The sequence below is a fragment of the Entelurus aequoreus genome, linkage group LG05 (genome assembly GCF_033978785.1).
Source record: "Entelurus aequoreus isolate RoL-2023_Sb linkage group LG05, RoL_Eaeq_v1.1, whole genome shotgun sequence".
Lineage (NCBI taxonomy): Eukaryota > Metazoa > Chordata > Actinopteri > Syngnathiformes > Syngnathidae > Entelurus > Entelurus aequoreus.
This window is the reverse complement of record NC_084735.1, coordinates 34857963-34867459: the sequence shown is the minus strand read 5'-3', so window position 1 is coordinate 34867459 and position 9497 is coordinate 34857963. Positions and strand designations below refer to the sequence as shown.

Genomic DNA, 9497 nt, shown 5'->3' with positions numbered 1-9497 from the left:
TTTTTAGCAAATAATTGCAGTGCTTTCAAGTAAAACATTTGAAAATGTTCCTGGATGACATTATGACAATAACATTCGTGTCAACATTTTTGTGAATTTTTGTATTTATTTTTTTGGCAAATATATTTTTTTGAATTTTACAGTTAAAATCACATTTGACCGTCATTCTTTGCTCACTCAGACCCTTCATACATGCACACATCCACTCATACACACTCACATGCACACTTGAGGAGAGAGAAACTCAAGGTTTACAGTGTAGACATTATTAGGAAAAAATACCCAGATATTGTATATATCCATCCATCCTGCACTGGCTCAGGATCAGCAGACGATCCAGACCATAGCAAGATGAATAAACATTCCTCGGCATCAAGGAGCCTCAGGAAGTGATCACTAGATCACCTCCCGGGGACCTCTCCACCGTTCTTGTGTCAACATTTTAAGATAATTTTAATTATGCAAGCTACTAATAACCTGTGATTAATTATGATTATTCCAAATTCAAAAGTGTGATTAATCATTTGACAGCACTGAAAAGGCGTATTGCTCCTCAACTTGAGAAAACAAGATTGAGGGCCAGTGGCAAAACACGAAAGGACAGCTGAATCAATCAGCCAGAGAAAGGAACTTGAACGAACCCTTTTAATTCAGGTCACCACCTGCTGGGACAAAGCAGGGTGCTTGTTTTGAAAGCTGCCTCTTTGACGTCATCTCAGTGTGCGGCGCGGCGCTTTAAAAGCTGCTCCAACTGCCTTCCTTCTGCCATTTTACTTCCTTCAGAGCTGGAAAGATGTCTGCGACTCTTCTGCTCTTTGTCTTCATGTGCTGGACCGCCAGCACTCATGCGGACCACCATCAGCCTTGTCGTAAGACTTGAAGGCGTTATTATTATTATTAATATTACTATTATGTGTGCACATGAGAGCTTTCAATTGAAATATTTCCCTTTCAGGTTCGAGCAACATGACAGGAGTCTTCTCTGTGGTGAGTCTGAATTTTGACAAGAGAAGGTGGGACAGTTTTGCACATTGTTTGTTTCTCTCCCCAGGTAGGATTGCAGAATGAAATCAAAGCTCTGGCGCCTTACACGTACGACTCCACCAATAAGAAACTCCGCTTCCGAACAGACGCTAGCAATCCATGGAACGCGACTATGGAGCTGGACCTGCTGGTGCTCTTTGAGGAGGTAACGATGCGGCGGCGTCCCTCCGGCCCACTGCCTTGGTAATGTGTCTGGCTGTGCTGTCCACCAGGGGATATTATACAAGATCGACAGCAAGAACCAGAGCTGTGTGAAGAAGTTGCTGCAATCCAGCCTCAATCCTCTCGCTATTCCCGCTAACGCTGTGTTCCATGGCACCGTGGTCTTTGGCAGTGCCTCCATTGAAGGGGAAGGAATCAAAATCAACATCTGGGCCATTCCAACACCAGATTTGAAAGGTGGGATTCAGACAATGAAATCATGCCTGATTCATGCATGCTGGACGCAATCAGTCATTATTGCTAGTCACTTCAAACGCTGAAAACATTTGAAAATAAACCATTAAAAAAGGTTCAGACTGTATGTAAAGTGCAGAAGCATGAGGGGTGCATCCATCTAAATACTCATAGTAACATGGTGGCCATTTATACTTTTATTGGTGACGTCCATCACATGATTCCATTTTACTCACAGTTTAATCTGTCAGTGCAAACAGCATCACTCTCTCACCCTTCTCTCAATTCAATTCAATTTCAACTTAAAGGGGCTTTATTGACATGGGAAACATACGTTTACATTACCAAAGCCAGCATTAAAACACAATCAAAACAATTAAAATGTATCAAACTTAAACACCTATCGAAATTAAAACTATGTACAATTAAAATATAGGTCTATTATAATAAATAAGTGTAATACCTTTCAATATAGATGCATATATGTATACATGAAAGTAAAGATAACTTGTAAATAGCAGCAGTTTTTCCAATGTATTTAAAGGTATACGCTCTGTTTGTAGGTAGGTCTATGTACAGATGTACATATAGTACAAATAGTGCAGGAATACTGGTGCGTGTCCTTCACAATACGAAGGTCCTGGGTTCGATCCTGCGCTCGAGTGTGCATGTTCTCCCCGTGACTGCGTGGGTTCCCTCCGGGTACTCCGGCTTCCTCCCACCTCCAAAGACATGCACCTGGGGATAGGTTGATTGGCAACACTAAATTGGCCCTAGTGTGTGAATGTGACCCCCCCCCCCCGTGACCCTGAAAAGGGATAAGCGGCAGAAAATGGATGGATGGATGGATACTCTCTATATGTCTCTCACTCTCTTCTTTCTCTGTCTCTCTGTTGCTCACTCTTCTCTCTATATATACATGTATCTCTCTCTCCTCTCTCTCTGTCTCTCTGTCTCTCACTCTTCACTCTCTGTCTCTTTGTCTCTCACTCTTCTCTCCCTATATGTCGCCCTCTCTCTTCTCTCTCTGCCTCTCTGTCTCTCACTCTTTTCTCCCTATGTATCTCACTCTCTTCTCTCTCTGTCTCTCTGCCTCTCACTCCTTTCTCTCTGTCTCTATGTCTCTCACTCTTTTCTCTCTACATGTCTCTCACTCTCTTCTCTCTCTGTCTCTCACTCCTTTCTCTCTGTCTCTCACTCCTTTCTCTCTGTCTCTCACTCTTTTCTCTCTATATGTCTCTTGCGCTCTTCTCTCTCTGTCTCTCACTCTTCTCTCTCTATATGTCTCTCTCTGTCTCTTTCTCTCTCTTCTCTCTATGTCTCTCTCTTCTCTCTGTCTCTATGTCTCTCTCTCTCTCTATGTCTCTCTCTCGTCTCTCTATGTCTCTCTCTCTTCTCCCTGTCTCTCTCAATATGTCTCTCTATCTGTCTCTTTCTCTCTCTGGTTGATAGTCTTTATGGTGGTTGTATTCCATTGGATGTCCTTTTCTTGTCACAACAGCTCACAAATCGTGCTGCTGTGTTTGCACACTGCTTTACTTCTCCCAGCAGGTATGGGAGTTTTTGGTTGTCATGTTTTCAAACTCTCTTTGGGTATTTGCAATTTGTGGGAAGTATATGTCTCTGATGTTTTGGTACAGTGGGCAGGTTGTAAGAAAGTGCAACTCAGTTTCCACCTCACCTTGTGCACATTGAATGCACAGTCTGTCTTCTCTTGGGAGCCAGGTCTGCCTATGGCGGCCTTTCTCCATGGCAAGGCTGTGCTCATAGTCAAGGATCTCCTTAGTTTTGGGTCAGTCACAGTGCTCAGGTATTCTGCCACTGTGTATTCTCTGTTCAGGGCCAAATAGCATTCCAATTTGCTCTGGTTTTGAGTTGATTCTTTCCAATGTGTCAGATAGTTTTCTTTTTGTTTTCTTATCATCTGGTTTAGTCCAGTGTGGTTTCTGTCTGGTGGCTCTGCTTGTGTTTGTGAGCGGAGTCCCAGAACCAGCTGGTTGAGCGGTCATCTCTCTCGGGTCTCTCTGTAGATAAGGGCTTTGTTATGGCGCGTGTCTCAGTCACTTTCTTTTAAGTGGTTCTAAAATTTAAATGCTCTCTTTTGGATTTTGATTATTAGTGGGTATCTTCCTAATTCTGCTCTGCATGCATTATATGGGGTTTTCTGTTGGGTGCGGAGAATGGATTTGCAAAATTCTGCATGTAGAGTCTCAATTTGGTGTTTGTCCCATTTTGCAAAAGCTTGGTTAGCAAGTGGGCCCCAGACCTCGCAACCATACAGGGAGATGGGTTCTATGACGGAGTCTAATATTTTGAGCCAGATTTGAATTGGAATGTCTAGTTTGATGTTCCTTTTAATAGCATAGAAAGCCCTTCTTGTCTTATCCCTCAGGTCGTTCACAGCTTGGTTGAAGTTCCCTGTGGCACTGATGTTTAGGCCGAGATAGATATAGTTTTTTGTGTGTTCTAGAGCAATTGTATCTAGAATGAATTTGTGTTTGTGGTGCTGGAGACTGGGTCTTTTTTGGAATATTAGAACTTGTGTCTTAGTTAGATTGACTGTCAATGCCCAGGTCTTGGAGAATTTGTGTAGTAGATCAAGATGCTGCTGTAGCCCTTCTTTTGTTGGAGACAGCAGCACCAGATCGTCTGCAAACAGTAGGCATTTGACTTCTGTGTCTACTAGAGAGATGCCAGGTGATGTAGCTTGTTCCAATGTTTTTGCCAATTCATTGATGTATATGTTGAAGAGGGTTGGACTCAAACTGCACCCCTGTCTAACCCCACGGCTTTGAGGGAAGAAGTCTGTATGTTTTTCCCCAATCTTGACAGCACATTTGTTGTTCGTGTACATTTACTTTATGATGTCATATGTTTTCCCTCCAATGCCACTTTCTAACAGTTTGTACAACAGACCCTCATGCCAGATTGAGTTGAATGCTTTTTGGAAGTCAACAAAGCAGGAGTGTAATTTGCTTTTGTTTTTGTTAATTTGGTTGTCAATTAGGATGCTGAGAGGAAAAAGCATCAAAGTAGGAGTGTAATTTGCTTTAGTTTTTGTTAATTTGGTTGTCAACTAGGGTGCTGAGAGTGAAAATGTGATCTGTTGTAAGGTAATTTGGTAGGAAGCCTATTTGTGATTTGCTCAGGGCATTATTGTTTGTGAGGAAATGTGCAAGTCTGTGGTTGATGATCATACAGAAGATTTTACAGAGGTTGCTGTTGACACAGATCCCACGGTAATTATTGGGGTCAAATTTGGCTCCACTCTTGTCTGTCTATCTGTGTTGGCACTGAGATGAGGCGTCGACTTGTCCAGGGTGTACCCCGCCTTCTGCCCGAATGCAGCTGGAACAGGCTCCAGCACCTCCGCGACCCTGAGAGAAACAAACAGTAGAAAATGAACGGATAGATGTCCCTCTAATGGAAATAATTTATGTTGTTTTGACATTTGTATATCTATATTTTTTTACATTATTGCTTTTTTGTTATTTTGAACTAGTGAGTTTTTTCTTAAACAATTGTGTGCAGTAGAATATAATATGTATAATGATATGTTTTGTTTCCTCTTTAAGGCAACAGTTACATGTCTGTATCCATGGGCTGCATACCTTTCAGCTTGATGCATTTGACAGACAACTCCTTGAATATATTCAGGTATGTCTATGTTTCTGAAACTTTTACATCACATATTTCTGTTGTGATGGGTGTGAATTAATCAAACCACTTTGTTTTTATAGCAACATGAATGTTGAACTGGAGGTCAAAGATCCTGACCTCCTGGCAGTGCCTTCCTTTTGCCAAGGATTGCCTGTGGAGGAGACGCCAGAAGGGACAGTTTATGGTTTCCTGACCGAGTTCCTGTAAACGCAGCCCGTAAAAATGACACGATCCTTCCCCTTCATTTTAGGTACACCATTGTTTGTACTTCGCATGATGCTGCATTATAACTGTTTGATCGTCCACCACTCATGCTGAAATAGATCATACTGTATACATTTGTGAAGAAAGTAAGGGCATGGATATTTTAGAATTAATCATTAATACTAACTGGTTTTTACTCCAGTACTGCTTCCAGAAGTCTTTGCGATGATTAATGCAACAATAAACATTAAAGCTTGTCAGTATTTACAACATAACTTTGTTTTTTCTTTTATTCTCAGTAATTTAATTAAAGTTTACAGAAATAATATGAAAGAATAACTTGCTTATTTTTTCTATTGCAGAAATCATATGTTTATATTTTGTCATCAAAAAGTTATTTCACTTATGTGTGTTTAATGTCACCTTATTTATTATGGGTGCTTTCAGGTGTTATACAGAGGGTCAAATAGGAAAAATGTTAATAAATAAATATATCTTACTCAAATATGTTATTAATTACTTATAATTGGAATCAAACACATGAATGTGTTGTTAATGTATTTGATATAAAAGTACATTTAAATATTTATTTAGTTCTAATCTTTATTAATTATTGTTTTTTACTTATTTTGTAGTTTAATTGATTATTTCCAAATGTAATCAATTATTTTACAATTTAGATATTTATTTCATGATTTAATGATGTATTTAATTATTTCATGAGCCTGTTTGGCAGCACTTTTTATAATGATATCTGTCAAAAACTCAAGTGGGTGGGGCTAACAGGAATGTAGTCCAATAATTACCGTAATTTTCGGACTATAAGCCGCACCTGACTATAAGCCGCACCAGCTAAATTTAGGGGAAAATACAGATTGCTCCATATATAAGCCGCACCCGACTATAAGCCGCAGGGTTTTGATGTGTAATTACCGTAGTATATAGGGGTTCCTGCTACCACGGAGGGGATCGTCGGGACAGAGATAACTGTTTGGGAACGCAAAGCGTCCCATTTATTAACAATAAATCTTTCAATCATTCAATCAAACTTTCACATCTTTGACATGGCGAACAGCATTCGTGCAGAGTACAAATAATACAACGGTGCAAAGTAATACAAAGTGCTCGCCTGTACGTTATCAAAATAACCAGCCTACCGGTATATGAAAAGTCAGTCTTTAATCATTGTGTCATCGTCTTCCTCCTGCGTACTAAAACCACCGAAATCCTCTTCGTCTGTGTCGGAGAAGAACAGGCCGTAAATAAGCCGCACCGTTGTATAAGCCGCAGGGACCAGAACGAGGGGAAAAAGTAGCGGCTTATAGTCCGGAAATTACGGTATACATTTAAATTTTCGTTCAGTCAAACAATATTTTCTGTACTGCAAAAATATGTTTTCTGCCAAGAGGAAAATTGAAAAGTCTATAAATGAGAAGACATAATGAACCTTTTTGAGCGGGTTCAATGATTTCTTTGTTCTGAAGCCTGCAACTTTGGAAGTCGTTCAAAACATGGCGGCTAAGGAGGACGCGTTCATACTTTTTCAGGAGTTGCTGGTAGATATTTTAGACTTTGCGGAGTAGCAGCGTATGTTAACGCAAGCCTTGCTGATGTAGCAGTTAATGTAGAGGGATTTATTGAAGTTTTTAGTCGAGTTATTTCCGCACTTTAAGACCAAGATATCGGTGAGTGGTTCTCGGGTGCAAGTGAAAGTGCCGGTAACCAATCAGATCTTAGGACCCGCCCACTGACTTTGACGGCTGACTTTGACAGATAAAATAAATTCATGAAGCGCTGCAACACAGGTTTGTGGAATAAGTCAACAAATCAATAAATCATTAAATAATGTAATAAATAATTAAATATTGAAATTATCCAAGTTATTATTAGAAAATTCATATACTTTTAAATCAAATACATTAAAACATATTTAATAGCCTATTTATGTATTTACCTCCAATTATAATTAACTAAGGACACATTTAAGTAATTATTTAAACATGTATTTAGTTTTTTTCCCATTTGACCCATAGTGTAAATATGGCATTTCTTTAAAGGCCTCCTATGTGGAATAGATACTTTACAATATACAAATTGTCTCCAAAGTGAATATTTAGTGGGTTGCAGCTTAATGAACTGCAGCACTCATGCATCCCCAGATCCCATTCTACCACCATGCTAGCTAGACTGGTGGATCACTGCCATTTGTGCAAAAAGTGTGAGTTTTCCTCCTCCCACCTCTCAAAAAAATGAATGTCAGATTAATTGGAAAATGAAGACTGTATATTTTCCATAGGTGTGAATGTGCATGTGAATGGTTGTTTGTATTTTTGTCTTTAGTCCCGTGTGATTGGTCGGTGACCCCATGCAGTGTTGATCCGGCAGGGAAAGGCTCCAGCTCACCAGTGACCCTAACGGGACTAAGTGGATTACAATGAAACATCAATCAATCAATCAATCAATCAATCAATCAATCAATCAATCAATCAATCAATCAATCAAAGTTTATTTATATAGCCCTTAATCACAAGTGTCTCAAAGGGTTGCACAAGCCACAACAACATCCTCGGCTCAGATCCCACATCAGGGCAAGAAAAAACTCAACCCAATGGGATCAACTGTCGGTAACTACAGTTCATCGCTACATCTGTAAGTGGTAGTTAAAACTCTACTATGCAAAGTGAAAGCCATTTATCAACAACACCCAGAAACGCTGCCGGCTTTGCTGGGCCCCAGCTGATCTAAGATGGACTGATGCAATCAGTCGCAATTCGGTAGCAGCAAAAGTAAAAAACAAATACAAATACACGGATATTGAAAAAGTAAAAGAAACCCAATTTTGGGTGTAATAATAGATGAGAAAATGAACTGGAAATGTCATAAAAAAATATACAACATAAAGTGACAAGAAATAAGTCAATAATGAATAAAGCAAAATATGTTGTGGACCAAAAATCACTCCATAATATTAAACTTTTTGAATATGTTTCAACTATTATAAGAGGCTGTAATCATGACAATAACGAATGAATACATTTTTGATATATTTCACTCCATATGTAGTGAATCTACAGCATTTATTCTCAAACTGTAGTACGTGTACCGCTAGTGGTACACGGGCTCAATTTCGTGGTATGCCAAAGAATCACTTGACTAAAGTACAGTGCTTTAATTTCCTATATTCAAACACAGTGTTACTGTTCAAACTGTGTGTAATGTTACAGTGGCCAAAACATTAAATATACTTGTTACAATAAGAAGGTCCTTAATTCAATCCCGGGCTCGGGATCTTTCTGTGTGGAGTTTGCATGTTCTCCCCGTGACTGCGTGGGTTCCCTCCGGGTACTCCGGCTTCCTCCCACCTCCAAAGACATGCACCTGGGGATAGGTTGATTGGCAACACTAAATTGGCCCTAGTGTGTGAATGTGAGTGTGAATGTTGTCTGTCTATCTGTGTTGGCCCTGCGATGAGGGGGTGACTTGTCCAGGGTGTACCCCGCCTTCCGCCCGAATGCAGCTGAGATAGGCTCCAGCACCCCCCGTGACCCCGAAAGGGACAAGCGGTAGAAAATGGATGGATGGATGTTAAATAAAACCTCTGCCTTATTCTTAATGAATGCTTAGACCTACTATGCAACTGTATTTTAATGTTGGTCGTTATGGTGGCACTTGGAGGGCCAAGTGTTTTCTAGGGTGGTACTTGGCACAAAAAAAAAGATTGAGAACTGTTATATAGAATTCAAGTTCACTTTTTGAAATAACTTAACACTCAATTGAGTTGTTCATGTGTATTCATGTCAGTGTCCATGTGGGAAACACCTGGGATATTATTATATTAACATGAATCCATCATTTACTGTGTTTATGACTGAAAATGGAACATACTTAACAGTGACGTGCTGTCAGGGGAGGCAAGTGAGGCAGTGCCTCACCTTGCCAACAGGTGGCTTAACCATGAGATGTTAAAAAACGAAGTAATAAAATAAAATAAGTTTTAATATTTATCTTTTGGTCTATGCTTTCTATGTGATTTTGGTGTGGTTTCTTTATATTTTGATAACTTTCATGGTCAAAATAAGAAAAGCCGGCGAGAAGTGAGGCAGACACAGGTGTAGCCTCCACGGCTACGCCCACACAAAGTGTATTAAGCTGTGCGCGCGAGGGCCCTGTCAGTGTCACGCCAAATTTCTTCC

The 9497-nt window shown here is 40.0% G+C and overlaps 1 protein-coding gene across 1 annotated transcript; it reads left to right on the top strand.

Moving 5' to 3' along the window:
* The first annotated feature begins 745 nt into the window (after positions 1 to 745).
* On the top strand, positions 746 to 5643 carry epd (ependymin). Its single transcript, XM_062047951.1, has 6 exons — positions 746 to 869; positions 956 to 987; positions 1052 to 1189; positions 1257 to 1443; positions 5016 to 5097; positions 5181 to 5643. Exons 1-6 carry the CDS (start codon positions 794 to 796, stop codon positions 5305 to 5307), a joined length of 642 nt encoding a protein of 213 aa, XP_061903935.1. The 5' UTR covers positions 746 to 793; the 3' UTR covers positions 5308 to 5643.
* Positions 5644 to 9497: the final 3854 nt, after the last annotated feature.

What these genes read in the sequence shown, in the direction of transcription:
- epd (XM_062047951.1), top strand. Translation starts at nt 794, where the DNA reads ATGTCTGCGACTCTTCTGCTCTTTGTCTTCATGTGCTGGACCGCCAGC. An exon ending in TCCAACACCAGATTTGAAAG is followed by an intron (nt 1,444 to 5,015) that starts GTGGGATTCAGA and finishes TTCCTCTTTAAG; the next exon opens with GCAACAGTTACATGTCTGTA. An exon ending in AACTCCTTGAATATATTCAG is followed by an intron (nt 5,098 to 5,180) that starts GTATGTCTATGT and finishes TTGTTTTTATAG; the next exon opens with CAACATGAATGTTGAACTGG.